Source organism: Micromesistius poutassou (assembly GCF_964030765.1).
Source record: "Micromesistius poutassou genome assembly, chromosome: 17".
Lineage (NCBI taxonomy): Eukaryota > Metazoa > Chordata > Actinopteri > Gadiformes > Gadidae > Micromesistius > Micromesistius poutassou.
In genome coordinates, this window is record NC_140287.1 from 11,831,370 (window position 1) to 11,855,369 (window position 24,000).

The following is a 24,000-nucleotide window of genomic DNA, read 5'->3' on the forward strand; positions in this document are numbered from 1 at the left end:
GCCACAGGTGTCGGATGGGGCAGATGACATTGAACCTGGTGAAATAAAAGCGGACCCTTCCTTACTTCAGTATTACAAGTCCACCCTCGACCCTGATGTTTTACACCATATTGTGCAACAATCCAAGGACGAGGATGAACTCATCACATTCGATTACATTGACTCGCACTTCGAACTCCAGAACCGAGATGACTATCCATGTCCAGGCACCAACTGTTCAAAAAACTTTAAACACTCTAAGTACCTCTACGTCCACCTGAAATCCGACCATCGAGGGGATGAGAACGTGAAACACTTTCACGAGATGAGAGACAAGCGCGAAAAGTGCATTTTCTGTCGTCGCCATTTTGTATCTAATTACCATCACCGCAAGCATCGGAGAACCCATTATAACGATCAGCCGTACATGTGCACCGTCATAGGCTGTGGGACTCAGTTTAAGACTTCCAATGAGTTGGCCGCCCACAAACACTCTCACGGCTATCAGCTGAACTTCCAGTGCCAGCTGAAGGGCTGCTACGTCACCTTCTCTGACCTGGGCCAGCTCTATCACCATGAGGCGCAGCACTTCAGAGAGGCGGCCTTCACCTGCACCAGCCCTGAATGTAAGAAATACTACTTATCCAAAAAGGAGTTCATTGACCATTTATCCACGCATGGTATCAACTTCTCTGAGAAAGACTTTGAAAATCAGCGCAAAGCTAAAAAGGAACTTTTTGCTAGAGGGGACACAGTCACTTCCAAGGGGATGGAGGGGGAGGGGGGGGAGGAGGAGGATGGTGGTGGTTCCACCTCTTCAAGGTGTGCCTCCTCGTGGGATGCATCGAGCTGCAAGGGGCCCAAGGGTACCATAACCTCTGTGGCTGTATGTTTTGATGGAAGTAAGTTCACCTGTGGGTTTGAAAGGTGTGGCATGACCTTCTCTAGAGCCAGGGATGTCCAGAGGCACTTTAAATGTGCCCATCCAGAGCACCTCAAGTTGGAGAACAAGGATGACCGCCATGACAAAGAGCGGGACTCGAAGTCCAAAGGACTAAAGGTGGAGACCAAGCAGACAAACGAGCAGAAGGGAAAACGTGAGTCCTCCTCTCCATTTCCACTCAAAGCTGAGAAGGAAAATAATAAATCATCCCGGCTGAATTGCAGTGCAACCAACTCAACAAGCCTTTGCCAAAATGATGCTCTGAAAGACATCCTTCTTGGGCTCAGCAAACTGGACCTCAACTCGGTTGGCAGCTCAGATCGGCCGCTTGAACCCTCCAACGGGTTGCATTTGTCTTACTGCAAGGCCATCATGGCCCGGTCCCCAGTGGTCGTGCTTCAGAAGAGACCTCCACACATGTTTGTGGACAGGGTGAAAGTCAAAAAAGGGAAGGCAACAGAGGATGCTAATTTAAATGTTGGGGAAACGTTGGCCACTGCGAAGCCGTATGTATGTAAGATTTATGGATGTGACTTCAGAACTGCACAGAGCTTCAGTTTGTTACGTCACCATGTTATCATCCACAACTACACAATGGAACAGGCCAAGACGTTCACTTCTATAAACTCCTTAAAACCCTTTTTGTGCCAGATTTGCTCCAAAAGTCACAAAGAGAAAATCAATCTAAGGCTCCACTATATTCAGGCACACAACCTCAGTAAGGCTGCCTTAGAGAAAATAAACTGTGCGTCCATTAAGCATGTGAGGGGCAGGGCCACAGAAACCGCCCAACAGCTGAAAGACGGTCCTCAGATGAGGAAGAGGGTGGCTCTCAGCTGGCAGCAGAGGTACCAGAAACGGAAAAAAGGGGTTGTGTTACGAAGGGAGACTAGAAAAGAAATTGTCTTTGACAACCCATCTGCATCGGAGGAGGAAGAGGAGGTAGAGGAAGAGACGGAGCAAGCAAACGGAGCAAGCAACGATACGAGTGAGCAGAAGGAGGAGAAACACGACGGGCCTTCAGAGGTTAGGGCAACAAGACGCCACAACGCCAAAAGTAATCTCTGCTACATCTTAACAAAGTTCAACAAGCCTTTCCATTGTGTGGTGAAGGACTGTAACTCCGCCTTCTCGACCCAGGGGGGTCTGGTCCGTCACCTGCAGATCTTCCACCACTACAACCGCTCCCAGCTCGTCCTGGACAAAGACCCCGACCCCCTGCGGCACGCAGACGTGAAGAAAGACGCCATAAAGAACGAGCCTCTCTCACACTCGGATGAACCTCAGCCCCAGTTCCAGTGCCGCTTCGCTAACTGCCAGGCGTCCTACCACCTGAAGAGCAGCCTGGTGCGCCATACTCAGCAGCTACACTGCCAGCCCCCAGAGCCGCTCCAGTGTTCCTATGAGGGCTGCACCCGCGTGTTCAGCCATGCCAGCGCTCTGAAGAAACACATCCTCTATACCCACTGCGAATATTATGATTCTCTCGTATTGCGTCTACAGAGCACTCATAAAAAACCTCTGGACGAATGCCAAAAGGACAGCCTTGAATCACCAAACGGCATCAAAGAAGAGCCGCATGCACACGTTTCTGATGTAGTGACCCCTGTTTCTGAGATGGTGACCCCCGTTTCTGAACTAGTGACCCCCGTTTCTGAGCTGGTGACCCCCCTTTCTGAGTTGGCGAAACCTGCTTCAGAGCTTGTGACACCTGTTATTGAACTAGTGCCACCCGTCTCTGCACTTGTGCCACATGCTGTGTTGATAGAAGAAGCCGCGCCTTCAGGGGACACTGAGGACAAACTGATCAAACCGACTAGAACGAGGAAGTTCCAAGTGGACAATGTACGTCCTCAAGATGAGGCGTTACAGATGTGCCAAACTAAGCATCTGAGGAGTCATTACCCTTGCATGATTCGGAACTGTGACTCAGTCGTCAAATACCATAACAGCCTTCAACGTCACTACTTCAGGGTTCACCACATCTGTAAAACGGATCTCTCCCAACAGAAGTATCGAGACAAGCTTGTGCTCACCTTTGAACGGCTGGAAGAACTAACTGGGAGGAAGTGTGTGCTGCCCCCTGTGGCTGCAGCATGCACTTCTAACGGTGTTCACAGGATGGAGTACCAGGCGGAGCAGCAGGGCCCTCATGTACCTGTGAGCCTGAATTTCATCAAGTCAGAAACGCCGGACGACCAGGACCCCGATCCACTCGAGCCACCCTCCGGTGAGAGGAACGTCCTCCTGAGGGCTGATGATGTCCTGTACGGGGAGCCCGGCCCCGGGGGGCCAAAGGAAGAGCCGGCCCTGGAGATACAGAACGGTTTCACTGACGAGGAGAGATCCAAACATCCGAACACACTTCCTTTGACTCCTGCTGTCCTGGTGAATCTCTCGCCGCCCTCCTCGCTGCGGTTCACTAGTGACGAGGGCTTCCAAGACTCTTCGTGCAGCAAAGATGGGGCTAAATCAATGAATGACTCTGTGGCCAATCCAGCGGTCCGTCTGCCGCTGAAGAGGAAGAACGAACTCTCTGAGCCGTGCAACCTCCCCGACGCCCCGGCCCACCTCTCCTTCAACACCTTCGATATCGGCGCCTATAAACCCATGGGCTTCGAGTCGTCCTTCCTGCAGTTCATACAAGACGCGGACATGGAGGGCGAGTTCTCCCACATTAAACGTAAAGACTCTTTAAGGAGGAGTTGTTCTGTCAAGGAGAACAACCAGCTGGGTGTGGCTCTGACACGCAGCAGACGCACACGCTCCCCGCCCCTGAAATTTCAGGTCCCTGCAGAGGGCCTGACGAATGAGGTCCTGACGACGGAGGGCCTGACGACGGAGCTCCAGCTGAAGTCCATCCTGGACCGGGCACTGGCCGGCTGTGGGGGTCCGGCCCTCACGCAGCTCCAGTATCTCCGGCCGGTGGTGGTCCTGGAGAGACCCCTGTGGTCTGCCTCCAGCCCCCTGCCTGACCTCATGACCCCTGATGCTAACAACAAGCTAGTCTGAAACTAGTTCCCTGCAACATCAAGCCCTTATTGTCCAACTGTTTTTATTTTACACATACTAACCTTCTTTTCTAGACATGTCGAATGCAGGTGGTGTTTACTGCCCAGCTAGGTTTAAAGATTACTTAAAAACAAAAAAGTGGCTTTTTATTCAGATTTTTTATCATAGAAAATACAACGCTTCCTATGTTGACCCATGAACTTGTCCAAAGTGTATATATCATGATGATGGGCATTTAACTAGTGCAGGAGCTAATCATACAATTTGGTCAGTTTACTTTATTTTGCTGAATATAAAAAGTACAGCCTGGTTTTTATCAAAAACTGGGCCGGTGCTGGGCCGATGACAGACATGTAACACTTTGTAATAAATAAATGTTTGAAATGTCTTTCTTGTGTCACTCAGAAATGGATTGGGCATCACAGTTTGCAATAAAATCATTATATCAATATCAATACTTTTATATGGTATAATTATTCTGTATTGTAATTTAAAAATTAAGGTAAAAATTGGGTTTTCTAAAAAACAAATTGGGATATATTACTGTGGTTTCAGCACAGTTGGTTTAAAATAATTTAATTATTTATTTATTTAGCCCTCGGAACCAATGTTTGCCGTTATAGTTGCAGTAAGAACCCCATTCTTTGTTACACTCATGGTTGTAGCTTGCGTGAATGAAGTGGCTTTATTGAAGCTGTGTACTGGAATGGGACCTAGTGGAAACATTATTTTCAGCTCCTGGTTTTCGATATAACCAGGGTTTTGTCTATTAACTAAACCATTAGTGTGTGAACCTAGTGGAAAATCGGGTATAGCTACTCACGTTAACTTGCCAACCAAGCCTGCTAGCGTTAGCTCGTTAAGCTAGCCCAACCAGCTGGATAACTAATCAATAATATAAAACTAATAAATAACAAAACAAAGATGCTGGAGACGATGCTGGCCCTGCCCGTGGAGAAGCAGATCTTTTTGGCCGTGCTGGGGTTCTCGTGGACTGTGTACCTATGGGAGGCTTACCTTTCTTACAGACAGGTAAGTCCTCAGACTAGTAAGACGTTCCTCCTTAAGCTTCATATTAATTAATCAATTATTACTCTGTGGTGAACTCCAATCAAACAATCATTGTTTAGAAACGGTTTGATGACCAATTACAGCTGCTATTTAACATGTGTGCATATCCGGGTGTGCATATCCGGAATAAGCTCTATATAGACTTGCAGTATTTTGTATTTGTAATCGATCGATTCAAAGGTCTGTCAGTTCTAGATAAAGCTCATCTGGAACCACTTCGGGTGCCTGTGATTAAAGTGTATCGGATCGCTATGGCTAGCAGTGATTAATGATGTGATGTGTGATGGTTCTCCAGCGGAGGATCTACAGGTCCACCACTCAGGTGCCACCAGAGCTGGGGAAGATAATGGACACGGAGACCTTTGAGAAGTCTCGTCTTTACCAGCTGGACAAAAGCAACTTCAGTTTTTGGTCAGGGCTCTACTCTGAGACTGAAGGGACGGTACGACATTCGGATAATCTCCAGCAACGATTGAGAATTGACACACTTACTCCTGGTTCGATTTATTGAGATCTTTGTATCGCCATGTCTTTGTTCACAGCTGATCCTGGTGCTGGGAGGAATCCCTTACCTGTGGAGTCTCGCTGGGACCGTCTCCGGGCGCTTTGGGTTTGGTGCGGAGTATGAGATAACTCAGTCCCTTGCCTTTCTAACCCTGGCCACCCTGTTCAGTGCAGTAACCGGCCTTCCCTGGAGTATTTACAGCACATTTATCATTGAGGAAAAACATGGCTTCAATCAGCAGGTACCTTTTCCTAAACTTTTGTTTTCATAACATGCATATGCCACTGTGGACACTCACTCACACTGCTATGCTATCAATTGCTGATAGGCTGTTTATATTTGTTTCTGCTTCCAGACTTTGGGATTCTTCCTGAAGGACGCTGTGAAGAAGTTTGCTGTGACCCAGTGCATCCTGCTCCCGGTGACCTCGCTGCTGCTCTACATAATTAAGATCGGTGGAGACTTCTTCTTCATCTACGCCTGGCTCTTCACGCTGTGTGTCTCCCTGGTTAGTGGGAGTTCAGGAGGATCATATCCCTCCTGTTTCATGCTTTTGATTTGAATATGTTTGTACATGTTCCATGTCGTCCGTATTGTGTGACCTCTACTGGGACTTATTGCTGCACCTCTTCTATGTGTTTCCTCTCAATCCTCAGGTTCTGGTTACCATCTATGCAGACTACATCGCTCCCCTGTTTGACAAGTTCACTCCACTGCCGGAGGGAGAGCTGAAGACAGACATCGAGACCATGTCCCAGTCCATCAGCTTCCCCCTTACCAAAGTGTATGTAGTAGAAGGTAAGAGACCATGTCCCGGTCCATCAGCTTCCCCCTTACCAAAGTGTATGTAGTAGAAGTTAAGAGACCATGTCCCAGTCCATCAGCTTCCCCCTTACCAAAGTGTATGTAGTAGAAGGTAAGAGACCATGTCCCAGACCATCAGCTTCCCCCTGACCAAAGCTTATGTAGTAGAAGGTAAGAGACCATGTCCCAGTCCATCAGCTTCCCCCTGACCAAAGCTTATGTAGTAGAAGGTAAACAAATCCTCAAATGAACGGTCCACCGCACAAGCAGCACAATGAAATGAACTCACAGGGGGATAAACGTTTTGATCCACTCACTTGTTTTGAACTAACCCCTTCCCAAGAAATGTGTCAATACTATAATATTATAATTTATGATCCATGCACTGGAAATGTTGAATGTTCACTGATAAAATGAATGGAAACCAGGCGTCAATATGACTTTAACTGGTTGTTTGTTTCAGGTTCAAAACGTTCCTCACACAGCAATGCCTACTTCTACGGGTTCTTCAAGAACAAGCGTATTGTGCTGTTTGACACCCTACTGGAGGACTACTCTCCTCTGAACCAGACCGGAGACGAGAGACCGGACCCAGAGGTGGACGACACGCCCAGTGAGTCTAAAGTCAAACCCAAGGTCTGTTTAATATGTTCATCTAACTTTGGTCACTATTTATTTAAAGATTTTTTTTATTTCTAATAACATCAGTTTGGTTGTGTTTCCACATGCTAAATAACTTATTTAATGTTGGTTATATTTGTACAGAACAAGAAGCAGGGATGCAACAATTCTGAAATCCTTGCTGTTCTGGGCCATGAGTTAGGCCACTGGAAGCTTGGTCACACAGTCAAGAACATCGTGATTAGTCAGGTAACTCATCACCAGTCATTATCAGTCATCGTCAGTCATTATCATCTTGTAGAAGAACATGTTTATTCGCCTGGTAACTCATCACCAGTCATCCTCAGTCATTATCATCTTGTAGAAGAACATTTTTATTCGTCAGATAACTCATCACCAGTCATTATGATCAATGTGTCAATGTGATATAATTAAGACTTAATCAAAGCGGTATCCGTTTCCCTCCTGCAGATGAATTCCTTCTTGTGCTTCTTCCTCTTCGCTGTTCTGATTGGCCGCCGAGAGCTGTTCCTCGCCTTTGGTTTCAATGACAGCCAGCCAACGTTGATTGGCTTGATGATCATCTTCCAGTTCATCTTCTCCCCATACAACGAGGTAAACATTGTGTCCGATAGAAGGCTCATATTTATGGTTACCTCTGCTGATAATGACCTGCTATGCTCCTCTACCAACCGCTATCCCAACACGTCCTGATGTCATTTCATTACCCATCCTCAGGGTCATTAGGGGGCTCCTGTTGTCTCTTTGCTGTGTCACATCATGACTTCATGTCAATACCAATCAGAGGGTCGCTCAAAGCTCCTGTTGTCTTTGCTGTCTCACGTCATTATTTCCTGTCATTACCCATCAGAGGGTGACTCATAGCTCTGTTGTCATTGCAGCTCCTGTCCTTCTGCCTCACGGTCCTGAGCCGCCGCTTTGAGTTCCAAGCCGATGCGTTTGCACTGGGAATGGGCAAAGCCTCTCAGCTGTACTCCGCCCTCATCAAGCTCAATAAGGACAACCTGGGCTTCCCAGTAGCCGACTGGTTGTTCTCCATGTGGCACTACTCCCACCCTCCCCTCCTGGAGCGCCTCCGGGCACTGGGCAGCGTGAAGCAGGACTGAGAGCAGGCTCTCCTGGTGTCTTTGGGTTCTTTTCCTTTTGCCTGTCTGTTTTATTCAGTTCAACTTCAGTCGCTACTCAATTATCGAAACCAAAACAGCGAAACCCTTTGCAGCCACATGGATCTCCTCAGAAAGCCTCTTTATTTCTCTGGGTGAAACATACAGTGCCCTCCTTAGGAGAAACGCATCAGGACGATATCCGAGCACAGTTCAAAGGTTATCCTCCTTATTTTAATTTTGGAGGAGACTGCATTCCTTTTATCATTTTATTTGATTTATCATTTTACGTTCTTACCCCAAAAGATAGATGGTATTCAATGTATTAAAATTAATAAATTTATTACAATTTGTATTTGCAGCTTTATCTCTAAGTTGTGATTTTTTTTTTTTTTTTTTTTTTTTTTTTTTACTTGCTTTGGCTATTAATTTATTCTAAAATTGTGGCATGGAATTAAAAAATGATCTACAAGTGTGGTTTGATTGGTTGCTTCTAATCGGACAATGTTGTTGACTGTAACCATTGTGACGTTGTTCCTGAAATGAAAACATTGCTTGGCAAGATCAAAGTAATTAAGGAATGCATCCAAGTCCAGCTTGACAGGAATGTTGTAGAATCTGTGTTATGGTGGAAGAACTTGAGTGCCTCTAATAACTGATGAATTCAGACTACACAGTGGACGTCTTTTAAGATCTAAACTCTCACCATGACGGCATGCATCGTAAACGTTTTCCCCTTCTTCTAACTTGTTTTTATAACAAGGGAGTTTGTTTCATTATTTTAAATGCACTTGCTTGTTAATAAGGGTCCACTGATGCCTGTAAATAAGTAATGTTAATGATCGGAATAATAAATGTTCCTTAGAAAATGTCTCTTTATTTGTCTGTTTAGTTTCCTTTTGTTTTGGGGTTAAACCTCTAAATACTGTGTTTGGGTGAGAAGCCATGTTTGGTTTTTGAAAGACTCTTTTTGCAACATTAAATACGGTTATTCAAAGCAGAAGTACATTTGTTTTTATTATATATTTTTTATTTGAGTTAATTTAAGATTGAGATGCATATTAGTGACAATTTCACATGTATTTGCATGTTACTATTATGTCGATAATATTGCTACCATGATGGCTATGCAAACTTGTGATTGTGATACCATTTCAAGTTATTGCTTTATCACTAATATCTCAGTTGTGATAATGTGATAATGACCTTTATTGGCCCTTAACAACACTAATATGCAGAAACCACACTGCCTCAAAAGGATATTGGCCTAAGCAAGACCAGTAGAGGAATATACTTTCCCCTGAACTTTTGAAAATTATGCAAAAATGATGCAAAAACATAAATTCATGTGGCATTCAGTTTAATGCTTAAAAAATATCTGTGGCATTCAGTAGGCAAATGCTGTGGTAAAGTGTGTAAAGTAAAGTGTTTCTTTCTGTTAGATCAATAGACAATACAATAGGCTATATACAACTTTATCAATCCCCCGTAGGAGAAATGTGTTAATGTTTGTCCCAATAAAACAATAATGGTAAAAAAAATAATAATACAAAAGATGACGGTAGGCCTACCTCTACAGTCAAACGGTGCAATCCGAAGGCTCGACTTCACCACTCAACTTACTCACTTCCACCAATGCGAAGCGAATATAACTGAGTAGGGGAGGGCGTTGCCCAGTTTGTGAACGACCCAAAAAAACGCAACGCAAATTTGATGTGAACATATTTGAGGCTTTAATAAAATCCCGAAAAATTATTAGGTCCCAAAAAAGGCCATATCCGGGCAAAAGAGGACGTCTGGTCACACTACGTAGGCCTACGGGGAACCCATTTGATTTCTACCTGTTCCACTGGTCCAAAAAAATAAATAAATAGGTGGGTGTGGGTGTTATCCTGGTAATTTCTCTGCGTGAGAAATACAAAGTGTGGCGTGTGGATGGGTTGAAATGCGTGTGTCTCACGTCACGCCCAATGCGTAAGACTTGAGAGCCCTTACTAATATCTCAAGTAAACTATTTCAAAAAGCTCTGGTCTGCGTGTATCTGGTGAAATACCGTACCTCTCACCGCACCAAAGGGTTAGAAGCTTCCCGCTGCTGTCAGCGGGGAGACCGTACCATTAGAAGTGAGACCGTACCATGTTGACTGTTCGTGTATTCTGGCTTTTGTGCCTTTGTTTGCTATTATATAATTTCTAACATCGTCTCTTAATTTTTTTTTTTCCGTTATTATAAACTGTTGTGCAATTATATTTACACTAAATGAAAGTGACTTGGTTTGTTGACCTTTATATGATAATTGAGCCCCCTTCTATCAGCAGATGGTCCAGTCCTGTGTTGTGTTTTAGAGACAAGGTCAGCAGTCTGTTGTCCGACTTACTCATTTACTCTTATACCCGGTACCCTAACCCTTATACCTTGTACCCTAACCCTCACGCGGGAGGCAGCATGGCTCGTCTTCTGCGTCCTGGACTTAGGTCTATTATCGTTTCACAGTTGAGAAGTGCATCCGATCATCAGGTAAAACCTTTCTAGTCGACAAAATCATAAACTGCCTTATTATGGTCATGCATTGACCACGTCTATGTCCATATACATCTATCTGGAAGAGACTTATGTCGTAGACGTGAAAAGAAAGGAGATAACACATAACATAGTTTGTTCGGACTATCGATACGTTCAACGACATGGACGATGGAGGAAACTAAATGTGTCGTGTCGGCAGAGTGACAGCATGTCGGCTGAGTGACAGCATGTCGGCTGAGTGACAGCATGTCGCCCTTCTGACAGGTCTAAAGTAACACATGTTGGGGACTTTTAGGGGGTTCCGTTGAAACCAGCAAAGCCTTTTTGACCTTGAAGCTGACCCTTCCGAATAGTTCAAAGTTCAAAGTTCAAAGTCAGCTTTATTGTCAATTCCAAAATATGTGAAAGTCAAATAGAGGAATCGAAATTGCGTTTGTCTCTGACACGGTGCAATTAGTAGAAAATGATTAGGTAAAAGGAAATATAATAAGTAGACCTAGTAGACAAGTCGTGAAAAAAAGGGATATTGTACTGTAGACCATTAATTTCCTGGTTAATGGCTGAGTTTGCAGCTCGTTCTTGTGGTCTCTAGATGGGCGCGCTGGAGGGTGGAGGAGCTGGAGGCCTGATCTTTGTATTCTGACTCTAGATGGGCGAGGGCGCTGGGAAAGGTGGTGGAGCTGGAGGCTTGATCTTTGTATTCTGTGTCTCTAGATGGGCTCGCTGGGCGGGGGCGCTGGGAAAGGTGGAGGAGCTGGAGGCTTGATCTTTGTATTCTGTGTCTCTAGATGGGCTCGCTGGGCGGGGGCGCTGGGAAAGGTGGAGGAGCTGGAGGCTCCGTCAGGGAGGCGGGGGGAGCCATGGGGAAGAAGCAGGCTGCAGAGGAGGAGTTGTATTTTAGGTAGGTGTCCATTTCAACTAGTAATGAGCTTCTTGTGATGTTTGCACATGTGTCATTTAATTAGTAAAATATCTTTCTGCATTTTCTTGGGTTTTATGCAACATTCTGAGGCTTTCAAGTGTCCGAGAGTTGTGGCCAAAGTATTTCTGTTAACGTATTTCTTATACCAACAACCTGAATGACTAAACGCTTTCTTCAGGTTTTGGGTTGTTTTTGTAGGATATTTCTTTGTGTCGTAACGTGTCCTAACTGGTCCTAACGTGTCCCCCATCGTTGCCCAGGCGTAAGGAGCAGGAGCAGATGGCCGCGCTGAAGCAGCACCACAAGGACGAGATCGAGCATCACAAGAAGGAGATTGAGCGCATGCAGCGCGAGATCGACCGGCACAAGGGGAAGATCCGCATGCTAAAGCATGACGACTGAAGCCTCCACTGAACTGTGACACACCGGAAATACCTTAAACTCTGTTGATGATGCACTGTTGTTCACCCTCTGAGGGTGAGATGAATGTATTTGAAATGCTTGAAAGTTATTAAAAAGTATATTTCTTGAATCTATTAAAACATTGGTTTGTTTGCCTTCATTACGATGTAGCTATGGACTAAATAGTAAATACTATTGTTCATTGGCTTTTGTTGTAACACCATGTATGTTGTGTTCTGTAATCTAAAAACATTGAACTATGGATGAATTGCCCTTAAACAATATGTATAATAATATTTGTATTTATTAAATAGATGTATAATCTAGATACTATTTCACATAATCTATATTATAATCTAGATTACATTGCATTTTAACTACAAGAGCATGCATATATGTTTCCATATAAATCCTAACTAAGGCAATGTGTTCTGATTGCTAATTAGGACATTCTGATGGTATTTACTATTGTTTAATAAATATAACAAGATAACATGAAATTGCATTAATAACTACCACATATTCAAATCAGTGGCCTCAGTAAATTGTAAAAAAATACCTAATAGTCAACATTTGCATTACAAAAGTACACGCCCTATGTGCGTTAGGATATTTGTTTTTCTATTGTTCATCCAAAAGGTGGCAATGTGACACAATCTATTCCATTTCTTCCCACAAGCAAGAAGCAGAAATGTCGTCACATCCGCCCACCCGTGCCTTTTAGGACGGGCGAACCCGTCTGTCTTTCTTTTCGCACATCATGGCGGACCGGTTCAATAAGGTCTGTAACCGCCAGAGAGCTTTTCTAAATAATGTGCTTTAAATTTGATTCCAATGAACTCATTTTGCGTTCAGATCGAAGTGATAACTTCTTTGAGTTAATCTGTGTGTTGTGTCTTGGTCGCTCGTGTAATTCTGAATGATTTTAAGACGAAATGCCGGAGCTCCTCCACTGAGCAGCATCATGGCGACTCCCTAGCTGCATGCGGCTAACGTTAGCAAGAGGACCAACGAGGATATAGCTTTTAGCAGCACACGCGCTGTCATACGTTATTACATTTTATGATAATGTTCATATTCCGAGATCGTACTTTTTTTTTTCGTACTTGGTTGACCAATATAACAATATTTAAGGCAGTCCTACATGCCTCCTGCTCCATGTGAGTTCAGTTAGTACTTAACAGCAGCGGTGCGACGCGCTTCACGTCGGTGATGATGGAAAGCGTTGGAGTTAAAACACTGAAAATACTCAACATGCACTACCGTCTGCGATTACTAACAGTCATTCGGTCGATATCAAGGACCGACACAAAGCTAACTTAAGTAAATTCTTGTTCAGGTTCTGCTCCTGGATGGCAGGGGCCATCTCCTTGGAAGACTTTCTGCCATCGTGGCGAAACAGCTTCTGCTGGGTATGTGTTCGTTTAAACATGGCTATAACTCCTGCTGGGTTTGTGCTCGTTTAATCATGGATATAGCTCCTGCTCGGTATGTGCTCGTTTAAACATGGATATAACTGCTTCTGCTGGGTATGTGCTCGTTATAAACATGGATCTAACAGCTTCTGCTGGATATGTGTTATTTTTAAACATGGATATAGTTAAAGATCCTGTAGCATGTGAACCCGATGTCTTGTTTACCTGGCGTCTTATTCTTAGTTGTACAAGCAAGTAAAATGTATTTGTCCATTCAGGTCACAAAGTGGTCGTGGTAAGATGTGAGGGCATCAACATATCAGGAAACTTCTACCGAAACAAACGTAAGAATTCATATAGCCTCTTTTCTTACAACTTGCTTTGTCTGTGATGATTTTCCTGTTAGTAATTTTGAGTTTAACTACCATGAGAATATGTAACATGCACTACCATCTGAGACTTAATGAGCTGATTTGAATCCCTACAGTAAATCCAGAATGAGTGTTAATGTGCTGGTGTTATTTCATAGTGAAGTACCTGGCCTTCCTCCGCAAGAGGATGAACACCAACCCGTCTCGTGGGCCGTACCACTTCAGGGCTCCTAGCAGGATCTTCTGGAGGACCGTCAGAGGTACTTCGCACATGATTTGGTTCTAAAACATGGTCTTAAGTTGCACTTATTCCTGGGAACAAACACTGTCCTTAAGGGTTATGGCAAGCGATCAATGATAACATGTCTCAATTTAGTCAATTTGGTGCGTAGTATAATATTATTGTATACCTCTGTGCAGATTTTCCCCTTTTAAATTGGAGGGTTAACTATTTTTACTTTTGAGTTTTAATTGTACTTCACTTTCAACTTGCTATGTGCACGTTGGTATTAAACTCGTTTTCTTTTACTCTTGTGAAAAATGTATTACTTTGAAAAGTAGTGTGGACTGGTGGTTAAAAGCTTGACTATGATGATCACTTTCTCAAGTCTGATCATCCATTGATGATAAACCTTACGGATCTGATTTCTGAGTTGAGATGAATGATGTGCTGGTCCTCCAAGTCAATGAGCTGAACACTAGCAGCCACTTGTTTCCCATCATCCTATGAACTCCTTTCCCCAACAGGCATGCTGCCCCACAAAACCAAGAGGGGACAGGCAGCTCTTGATCGGCTGAAGGTGTTCGACGGCATCCCCCCTCCCTACGACAAGGTGGGTTCTGTTTTTAGGAAATCTACATGACCTGTTCCTTATTCGTACACTTTTTGTCTGTGATGTAAATCTATCCCCCTTGTTTGAGTTTTGACTCTGAAAATAAAATAATACAACTTTCTGAGACACAACACTTGTAGTTAGTTTAGGTGCGTCTCCTTTCTGTCTGACCGCTCTTTTCCCTTCCACAGAGGAAGCGTATGGTCGTTCCAGCCGCCCTGAAGATTGTGCGTCTGAAGCCCACTCGCAAGGTGAGGAGCTGGCAGGATACCTGCTGTTGGTGGACGTGCCTCCATGCTCGACTATGAAGAGAACTTAACCTAATACTGATCTAGTGATGAGAAACGGATCTGATTACTGAGTCGAGCTGAGGCTTATCTAGCATATTAAGGATGTTGGGTATTTATCTAGCGATTTAATTTAAACATTGTTTATTGACAAACCAGTGCATTGGACCTAATATCTGCATGGTCTTGAATAATTATAATGAATAGATTTAAGCTGCATTATGTAACGTTCCGATGTCTTGCCCTTCAAGTTTGCTCTTCTTGGGCGCTTGGCCCATGAGGTCGGCTGGAAGTACCAGGCGATCACAGCAACGCTGGAGCAGAAGAGGAAAGAGAAGGCCAAGCTGCGCTACGCAACAAAGAAGACCACGATCAAGCTCACACGATTGGCTGCCAAGAACGTGGAGAGCAAGATCTCTAAATACACAGATGTTCTCAAACAATACGGAGTCCTTGTCTGAGCTGTTCCCGTCTGGCAAATAAAGATAGACAACTGTTTATTACATTTCTGACTTTTTATTCATGTCAAAATTGCGCTTGGTGAATCAGTGTAATCATCCATTATTACTAAAGCAGTATTCCCACTCTGTCTGGTTCTGTCGGCCTTGCAGCAGTGTTAGTGTCGCGGTTTGAGCGTCAGAAACTCAAACACCTAAGGCGTCACAAGCTAAAGCTGTGTACTAATGTTGGTCATGGAGCCAGCGGTGGTCAGGGTGGTGGGCCCTGTAGTCTTCCTGGGCTTCCAATCATCAGCTTGGTATGTATTTTATTTAATTCAAAGTTCAACCAGTGTGCGAGATACTGCCTTAATCCGTTTTTGCTTTTCAGGCAACAAAAAGGTCATTTGAAGGGATGGAATCATGCTCCCGACAACAAATTCCTTCCTCCAGTGAGTACGTGTTTATGTTTTTCCATGGTTGACTTCCTTTGTCAGTGATGATTCTCCAGTTACTAGTTTTGAGTTTAACTACTATGAGGATACTTAACATGCACTACCATCTGAGACATAAGCATCGCTGGGCTTTCAGTCGCTACGTTTCCGTCTGTTCTCTAATTGTTCTATTTCCTCCAAAGGTGCTGCTCTGCTACAAAGAGGACCCTCATGGTGGTTGGGACCCCCAATCCCAGATGACCCCCACTCCATCAGGTAAATGTCCTTATGTGTCTGTTCCGGTTTCATAACGATTCAGTCTGTGATGTCATTGTATCCCCCTTGTTTGAGTTTTGACTCTGAAAATAAAAAATACTAAGTTCTGAGACGCAACATTCATAAAATGTAGTTTTGTTGCGGTCTCCTGCGCAGTCTGATTTCCTCTCTTCTACAGAGGAAGTTTCTTCGGCTGGCCTCAATATTCTATGTCTTCTGTGACCGCTTGTTCACGTTGGGGGCGAAGAGACCAGGCAACGTGTACCACTGAAGGTGTGTTCACGGTACTTCACTTGCAGTCTGCACCTGCCGTCTGTGATGATTCTCCAGTTATTCGTTTTGAGTTTAACTACCATGAGGATACTTAACATGCACTACCATCTGAGACATAATAAGCTGTACAAGAAGCATTTCACTTTATGATATCGAAGGGTGTAGTAAATGCTTTAATCTCTGTTCCTAGACGGTAAAGTTCCAGCCTTTCCTCCGCAAGTGGCTGTAACAATTCTCGTGGACCGTACAATTTCCACTGCCCTTGACTGGCTGAAGGGGTTGGATGGTACCTCTCGACAGGTAGTTTATTTAAATGTATAAACATGCTCCTTTAGATCGGATAAGTTTGTCTGTGATGTCATTGTATCCCCCTTGTTTGAGTTATGACTCTGAAAATAAAAAAATACTAAGTTCTGAGACAAAACATTCAAAATGTAGTTTTGTTGCGGTCTCCTACTCTGTCTGACGTCTTTCTTCTACATAGGAAGACATTTCTTCAGCTGCCCTAAAGATTGTATGCCTTCTGCGACCGCATGGCCAATAGTGGGTATGCTGTTACTGTGGGGGGCGGCAAGACCTGGCAACTTGTCCCACTGAAGGTGGGTTCATGGTACTTCACTTGAAGTTTGCACCTGCTGTCTGTGATGATTCTCCAGTTATTCGTTTTGAGTTTAACTACCATGAGGATACTTAACATGCACTACCATCTGAGACATAATCAGCTGTACAAGAAGCATCACTTTATATCTAAGGGAGTAATAAATGCTTAAATCTCTGTTCCCTGACAGTGAAGTTCCGGCCCTTCCTCCGCAAGACTATTAGACCAATCTCGTGGGCCTGCCATTTCCGCTGACCCTGATTGGCTGAAGGGGTTGGATGGTACCTCTGACAGGTAGTTGATTTGAATGTATAAAACATGCTCCTTTGGCTCCATACGTTTGTCTGTGATGTCATTGTATCCCCCTTGTTTGAGTTTTGACTCTGAAAATAAAAAAATACTAAGTTCTGAGACGCAACATTCATAAAAATATTCTAGTGAAGTCTCCTTCGCTGTCTAAAGTTGACTTTCTTCTACAGGGAAGACTTGGTCAATCCAGCCCCTAAAGAGGGGGAAGACCCTTGACACAGGTGAGCCGGTCATACCAGTATTGTTCTGCTCTTAATGCCTCCATGCTTGACTATGATGAAGACTTTAGCTAAAAGCTGATTATCTTTGATGAGAATCGGATCTGATTCCTGAGTTAAGCTGAATGGTAGTTCCAGTGTGGGCTCCGGTCATGAGCTCCATCCCTGGATTCATTGTAGTGTTTCCCCCATCAACAGGCCTCCAGACCGGACCAGCTGAAGGGGTGGGGTGGTGACTCCGCCATATGACCAGGTAGCTGAGGAAGTCTAAAGTAAACATGTGCCTGACGTGCTCCATGTATCCCCCTTGAGTATTGACTCTGAAAATAACTGTCTGCCAAATAAAATTTGATTTAAAAGCTATTTATGACTATTTCCTTTCTTAATTGCGATTGACTAGAAGTAAAAGGGCTGTGTGTTGGGACAGTGGTGACCACTAAGTGTTTTATGGCGCAGCCATCTAATACAATCGTTTTCCTCTTCGCTTGTTATAATCTTAAAAATAAAATTGCTAAAAACCGCTTTCACTGGTTAATAACTCAAAAGTTTGTAAAATGTGTGTTACACCCATTTGTAAGTTATGTAGTTATTGCTAATAAGGCAATGTGAAATTTGACATTGATTTATTTTATTATTTTTCTACATTGTTACATTGCTACATTGATTGTTCTAGCAAAATGTTAATGCAGAATGTATTTTCAAGTTAGACCTGTGAAGCCATACGTGTCAATACAGCTGTGAATGACATGTTATGTGAATCTTAACAGAACTTTTTCATGTTAATTCTCTTGATGCCCAGTCATCTCTGACCAGCAGCTGGCAAACTAATGTTTCAAGTGTTTATCACACATTTTATTGTCTTAAATTGTATTTTAGATGCATCTGAGCAGGGATTATTGTTCTAGCGTAAGTGTAACTGCAGAATGTTTTTCAAGTTTTACCTGAATATTTGGCCATATTGTTGATTTTGAAATTCACACTTTGATCACTGACTAGCAGCTGTGAATGATAGGTCATGTGAAATTTAACACTGAATTTTTTCTGACCAGCAGCTGGCAAACTAATGTTTTAAGTGTTTATCAAGTGAAGAATGGGGAGATCGCACACTAGGGCTGAGAAGTTCCAAAAGTATTTTAAAAGCCGAAACAACAATTACAGGACACAAACAAGGGGAAACGTTTCGGATCTAGCCCTTCATCCATGTTCCTTGTACGTGATGCGTCACAGGGCGCAGCGGCCTTTTATAGTAGGCTCGCCTGCCAATCACCCCAAGACACATGAGTGTGTTTGGGGTCACAGTGTATCCAAATCAGAAATCACCAAAGTTACACCACAGGTACTATAATATCACAATTATATACAAACATGTACAGGAGATATAACATTTGTATACAGAAACATATAGTCACATTTTAATAGTGATACCATATTTAAATTTAAATTAAATATATATATATATATATATATATATATATAAAACATAACAATATTTAGAAAAAGGTACACATCACCCTTATCAAAAGCAATATCATCTTGCAGGCGAACATCCATCTCTGATGTGTGATATTCCCCACCAGCTGTCAGCTCCGTCCTTTGTCCCCCCCAGCCCAGTGGATGCCCTACGCGCTTTGCGCACACACACACACACACACACACACACACACACACACACACACACAGTAATGTAGTCGCTGACCAACCCGGTATCACGCAATTTCGTGCTCATGCGCGCGAACGTTATCTATTGAATCGTGTCCCAGAGCACGATTGTCTTGACTTGTTTCGTGCTACACGGAACGAAATGTTAACCCATGCATTTTGATGGGGTTGTCCTTGATCATTTCTCATAGAGCTGATGCACGCTAGGGGGCGACGTTGAGCCATAAATCCCTCACAGTGGGATCCCATGGATGTAATTGGTAAGTACGGATACTGCTGAGGTAAACTAGACCACCCCATGAATGTATTTACCAAAAAAGGCGTAGGCCTGGCTACACCTGAAGTAAACTAGCTCAATAACGTCGGGTTTATGCAAACGTATACACCAAAGACCACATTATCCCTATTTTTCATTTATTTTCAACATTAGAAAGTCATCCATGGTTTTGAATGGCGAGGGTCAAACGCTGCGCGCTTGTAACGGCTTAAAACGTGGGTGTCTAAACTAGGGTGACCAGACGTCCCCGGTTTCCGGGGACAGTCCCCGTCTTCAGTAACCTGTCCCCGGCTACTGCTGTCCCCGGAAATGTCCCCGGATTTCACTGTGACTGAAAGAAAGATCTGACCCCCCCCCCCCCCTCAACAATCCCGTCCGACCGCAAACACCCCCGTCAACAATCCCGTCCGACAGGGGGGATGGGGCAGTGTCCCCGTTTTAGTTTTCTATGACAAAAACACTACACGTTTGGAGGTTTTTACACCGCTGAGCCCAAAATGTCCCCGGATTTTGTCTCAGAAATCTGGTCACCTTACAGATGAGTCATCCCAAAATCCACGTAAAGATAAGCATCCTTACAGTTTTTTTTTCTTTCAAGCTGATGTTATGTTTGTTTTCGCTAAAATTGGAATACAATACACACAGTAAAAAGTGCTGGGTTATTTTTGTAAACACATTGCTGGGTTATTTATGCTGGGTCAAAATTCTGGGTTGTTTGGGGCACTGTAAACACACTACTGGGTTATTTGTGCAGCTTCTATTATTATTCTAGCTATTTTTCAGCTTGCAAGCTGAAAGAAACCACCGCTGTCCTGTAACGGTACCGGAGCTCTGTGCTGTCGACACCACAGCGGGGCACAGAAACACAGGATTCACTGTGGTTTCTGTGACATGAGAAACACATGTTTTATAAAGAAAGCTGAAAGCCACGCAACAGATAGCCACGGTTACATACAGTAATGTTCTTATGACGGGAGAAAGGAGCAGAAATATAGTAGCCTACCTATAGAGACAACTTGGAGCTGTGTGTGCGCGTATGTTTGAGTGAGAGACGGGAGTGAATGAGACAGAAAAATCGGACCCCCTCCATTCTACCTCACAGGTACAGAAGGCCTCCGACAAGGATGGGCCACTGAGTGCAAATAAAGCTAGTGCATCCCAGAACAACAGACAAGGAGGACGCAAAAAATAAAAAATAAACTCCGGGGAGTTAAAAAAAAAAAAAGAATTATATATATATATATATATATATATATATATATTAAAAAAATAATAATAATTGTAAAAGATTTACCGGCGCACGCATCTTTTTTTTGGATCTGCGCGCGCATCTTTTTTTTTTACATGCGCGCAGGTCCAAAAAAAGATGCGCGCAGATCCCAAAAAAAAGATGTGTGCGCAGGTCAAATTTTTTTAATTTTTAATTTTTTTATATATATATTTTTTTATAATTCTTTTTATATATTTTTTAAATATAATTTTTTTAAATATAATTTTTTTAAATATATATTTTTTTTATTATAGAATTTTTTTTAAAATAATTTTTATTTTCATTTTTTATTTTTAACTCCCTATAGTATAACCCTGGAACCCCCTAGTGGGTCTGTGTTTTCCTTGGCTCACGCATCATTCTCACCTTTTTCACCCCAATCCAGTTTGCATGCCTGTAAAGAGTCTCGGGGAAAACGTTTATTTCGGACCCTTCCACCACTTGTCTCTCCAATCAAGTCTAATCCTTCGACTTCACTCCTCTGCACTTACACATTTAGCCAGAAGGTGGCGGTGTCCTTTCATTTATCACATTTTGACCCATCCACCAATATGACCAATATATATATATATATATATATATATATATATAAAAAGATAGGATATTATATGCTAGTTATAGTAAATATAAAAGTAGAATTACTTTTGAATTACAACTCACTAAAACAATACATTCAAAACACTGGTATAGTATGAGTGATCCCTTCCTGTTAAACCAATCTGCTTGCTTTCCTTTGGCCTGCTGCTTTCTGCGTCCTACTGCGCGGAAGGGGCCTGCTGTCTGCATCCTACTGCGCAGCAGTCGCGTCTGATTCACTACTGTGTGCGCTAACGCTGTGTGAAAAACATTACACCAGAGAATTTGGGGTTAACACCTGATTGTCTGTGGTGCAATATGCGTTAAAATATATATTTGCACGCAATGAAAAGTTGACCAAGCTACATATTGTTTTAGTTCTGCACAACATAATTAAGTAAACAACTGAATAGAGTGTAGATTAGGCCTAGACATCAGAAATATAATCAGTGAAAGTGCACAAGCAGGTTTTGAAATGAATAATAATTGAATGTGGTGGTGAGATTATTTCTCCATATGCCACTGAATACCATTTATGGCATGCTATGTTAGCCTAACCCACAACCCTAACCCTTTGTTAGGATAGCGTAAACCCTTACCCCTTATCATATTGCTCTCTATTGCTCGTAGTGAACTCATTCCAACATGTAATTAATCACAACCTTAATTAGTAACACCAGCAATGAAGATTAGGAAAACGATCAAATGGCTTTGCTCGCTCCAAGTCTTTCTCTGTAGCACATCGCTGACCATTTTAATTAAGGGAGAAGAAATAGTTATGAAAGTGTCATTTAAATGTTAGCCCTGTAACTTACGCTAATGCATTATACATGTTCAATATTGGCATATACCTTATAGGCCTACATATACCTTGGTGCCTTATCTAAGACTCTAGATTAGAAAACACCGCTGACAGAAGTGTTGAGGCTGTTCTGGATGGTTGAATGGTTTACAGCGGGAGAGACTTTCTGGATTCTGCATTCTGTCCATCCACAAATCTGTTTTGTGTCAGTATATTCCTCATCAGAAATGCTTTTGATACAGTCCCAACGACCCACTGGTTGTGTTCACATGCTATGTCCACCGCCTCTCTTTCTCCGACCAGCCGCCTGCCCACGCTCGCCTGGTCTCCTCATTGGCCAGTTAGATCCAGTACATCCTGTGTTCTAATGAAGGTAGGGAGGCTCTGATCCAACGACCACCCGGGTCCTCAGACTCATTCAGGGCCAGTGTCATTCCTTAACAGAATATAATGAGAGAGGGCGTTTGGAATGGAGTAGATACTGAGCACGTTCCAACCCTCAACAGAATGATCAACTACTTTTGTAATGGAGGCACATAGCAGAGCCCCCAATAGACGGGGAGGGAAGGGGCTACAGCAGAGCACCTCTCAGTCATTGGTCACTGGTGATGACACCAGCTGCCTCTCTGTACGTCGCCGTTGATAACTCGAGTATTTATGAGTGACCAACGGGATACAGAACCTAACAATCGAACAGCATGATGTTTACTTCAGTGGGGAAATGGGTCAAGCAGCGATACCTGAACAACACTCCAGTACTCTGCCCGCTATGATTGGCCTGTAGAAACCCTGAACACATGGACAGAAAGTCCCCTCTCACGATTCACCACCAAAGGCCTCGTCTGCAGAATGCTGATGTTAGCGGTATGGAAATAACCCAATACGCTAGAGACCCAGTGTGAAAGGCGGCCCGTGAGCGGCTGGATGATGCTAAGAAAAGTTGCAGACGACAACCAGGTTTTTTCCACCAAACCAAGGTCCCAAAAATAAATATACAAAAATAAATCCATTAATTACAAAAATAAATAAATGTTCCAAAAGAAGAAACGACTGTTGCAGTCAATCAGCATAGCAATAGCCTAACAAAAACTACCGTGTGCTCTCATACCTTCCCCCCAGCCACAAAATGCGACTCCCCTTAAATAAGTTCACTAATTGGTTTCAGGTGGACCAATCAAGGCCAGTTAGGCCATACCATTTACCAAGGGGGACATTCCCTGGCCACGGCTGCATGTGGCACCTCTAGTGCTCCAGAAGTCCAAATACCATATTAAAATATGATGTGAGGGGAGAGACAGTGAGAAGGGATGTTCCCCTTCTCACACCCAGTGATAGGGCCCCGTTTTCCGAAAGCATCGTTAGCCTGTGGGTCGTAAAGTTCATCGTACGAGCATCGTAGAGTTCAGACCGTTTCCCGAAAGCATCATTGCATAAAGACGTCGTTAAAACCCTCGTAGCTAACGACGGCTCCAGGGGTACTCGTAGAGCGCTAAGTGCATCGTTACTATAGCCTCAGTGGAGTCACCAGCTGGACATTCAGTGGTATTGGATGTGTTTTAATAAAACACATCCAATACCACGGAATGTCCAGTTGGCGCTATTTCGCAATACCCCACTGTTATATTTAAACAGCAAAGACAGAGACATGTTAGAAGTCAACAAAAATATAATTTATTGCAGCAATTCCAAAAATAAATTTACCGATCAAACGCCACGTCACAAGGCAACCCTATCACAAGGCATATAATAAAAACCAAATGATTCCATTGCTCGTGTGGGAGGTCGCTTGCGAGCTGCACTTGCTGTCTCCCTCTGATTTTAATTCAACCATCGTGGTTAAAATGTCCTCATATTGATCAATGACATAAGACATACTGTACATGAATCATGCTGAGACCAGCGGGTGACAGAGAATTTCTTCAGGCGTTTTTTGTTGCGATTTTTTGCCATAAAGCACTGTAGGCGCGTCGGTGAGGCTGTGATGAAGTTCACTATTTATTGGACCGTGTCTAGACAGTTACGAACATCCCTGACCTTAGTGGAGTGCACAATCGCCAAG

General features: G+C 43.5%; 4 protein-coding genes, 1 long non-coding RNA gene and 5 other non-coding genes across 10 annotated transcripts in view; all 10 read left to right on the top strand.

The window, feature by feature from the left end:
- rlf (RLF zinc finger) overlaps window positions 1-4,389 on the top strand; it is a 12,884-nt gene extending 8,495 nt beyond the window's left edge. The window contains exon 9 of the mRNA XM_084482111.1: window positions 8-4,389. Coding sequence (XP_084338237.1) covers window positions 8-3,934 — 3,927 coding nt within the window. The 3' untranslated portion in view covers window positions 3,935-4,389. The remainder of the gene's footprint in view (window positions 1-7) is intronic.
- A 209-nt stretch (window positions 4,390-4,598) lies between these two features.
- Window positions 4,599-8,938, top strand: zmpste24 (zinc metallopeptidase, STE24 homolog). The gene is made up of 9 exons (XM_084482650.1): window positions 4,599-4,966; window positions 5,301-5,447; window positions 5,548-5,751; window positions 5,866-6,018; window positions 6,167-6,308; window positions 6,778-6,950; window positions 7,080-7,184; window positions 7,407-7,550; window positions 7,838-8,938. Exons 1-9 carry the CDS (start codon window positions 4,859-4,861, stop codon window positions 8,060-8,062), a joined length of 1,401 nt encoding a protein of 466 aa, XP_084338776.1. The 5' UTR covers window positions 4,599-4,858; the 3' UTR covers window positions 8,063-8,938.
- Window positions 8,939-10,405: 1,467 nt separating this feature from the next.
- On the top strand, window positions 10,406-12,041 carry atp5if1b (ATP synthase inhibitory factor subunit 1b). The gene is made up of 3 exons (XM_084481915.1): window positions 10,406-10,576; window positions 11,371-11,483; window positions 11,765-12,041. The coding sequence occupies exons 1-3, from the start codon at window positions 10,505-10,507 to the stop codon at window positions 11,904-11,906; spliced, it is 327 nt and encodes a 108-aa protein (XP_084338041.1). The 5' UTR covers window positions 10,406-10,504; the 3' UTR covers window positions 11,907-12,041.
- A 567-nt stretch (window positions 12,042-12,608) lies between these two features.
- On the top strand, window positions 12,609-15,317 carry rpl13a (ribosomal protein L13a). Its single transcript, XM_084481882.1, has 7 exons — window positions 12,609-12,687; window positions 13,246-13,318; window positions 13,600-13,665; window positions 13,851-13,952; window positions 14,440-14,525; window positions 14,717-14,776; window positions 15,064-15,317. Exons 1-7 carry the CDS (start codon window positions 12,667-12,669, stop codon window positions 15,271-15,273), a joined length of 618 nt encoding a protein of 205 aa, XP_084338008.1. The 5' UTR covers window positions 12,609-12,666; the 3' UTR covers window positions 15,274-15,317.
- LOC311362779 (small nucleolar RNA Z195/SNORD33/SNORD32 family) lies at window positions 13,702-13,784 on the top strand. Its single transcript, XR_014638857.1, has one exon. It is a non-coding gene; the product is annotated as a small nucleolar RNA Z195/SNORD33/SNORD32 family (small nucleolar RNA).
- On the top strand, window positions 14,276-14,347 carry LOC311362767 (small nucleolar RNA SNORD50). The gene has a single exon (XR_014638845.1). It is a non-coding gene; the product is annotated as a small nucleolar RNA SNORD50 (small nucleolar RNA).
- Window positions 15,318-15,714: 397 nt separating the features above from the next.
- Window positions 15,715-17,714, top strand: LOC311362073. The gene is made up of 7 exons (XR_014638715.1): window positions 15,715-15,959; window positions 16,138-16,232; window positions 16,423-16,532; window positions 16,717-16,831; window positions 17,021-17,124; window positions 17,310-17,360; window positions 17,556-17,714. It is a non-coding gene; the product is annotated as an uncharacterized lncRNA (long non-coding RNA).
- Window positions 15,739-15,821, top strand: LOC311362777 (small nucleolar RNA Z195/SNORD33/SNORD32 family). The gene has a single exon (XR_014638855.1). It is a non-coding gene; the product is annotated as a small nucleolar RNA Z195/SNORD33/SNORD32 family (small nucleolar RNA).
- Window positions 16,268-16,350, top strand: LOC311362780 (small nucleolar RNA Z195/SNORD33/SNORD32 family). Its single transcript, XR_014638858.1, has one exon. It is a non-coding gene; the product is annotated as a small nucleolar RNA Z195/SNORD33/SNORD32 family (small nucleolar RNA).
- Window positions 16,867-16,949, top strand: LOC311362778 (small nucleolar RNA Z195/SNORD33/SNORD32 family). The gene has a single exon (XR_014638856.1). It is a non-coding gene; the product is annotated as a small nucleolar RNA Z195/SNORD33/SNORD32 family (small nucleolar RNA).
- Window positions 17,715-24,000: the final 6,286 nt, after the last annotated feature.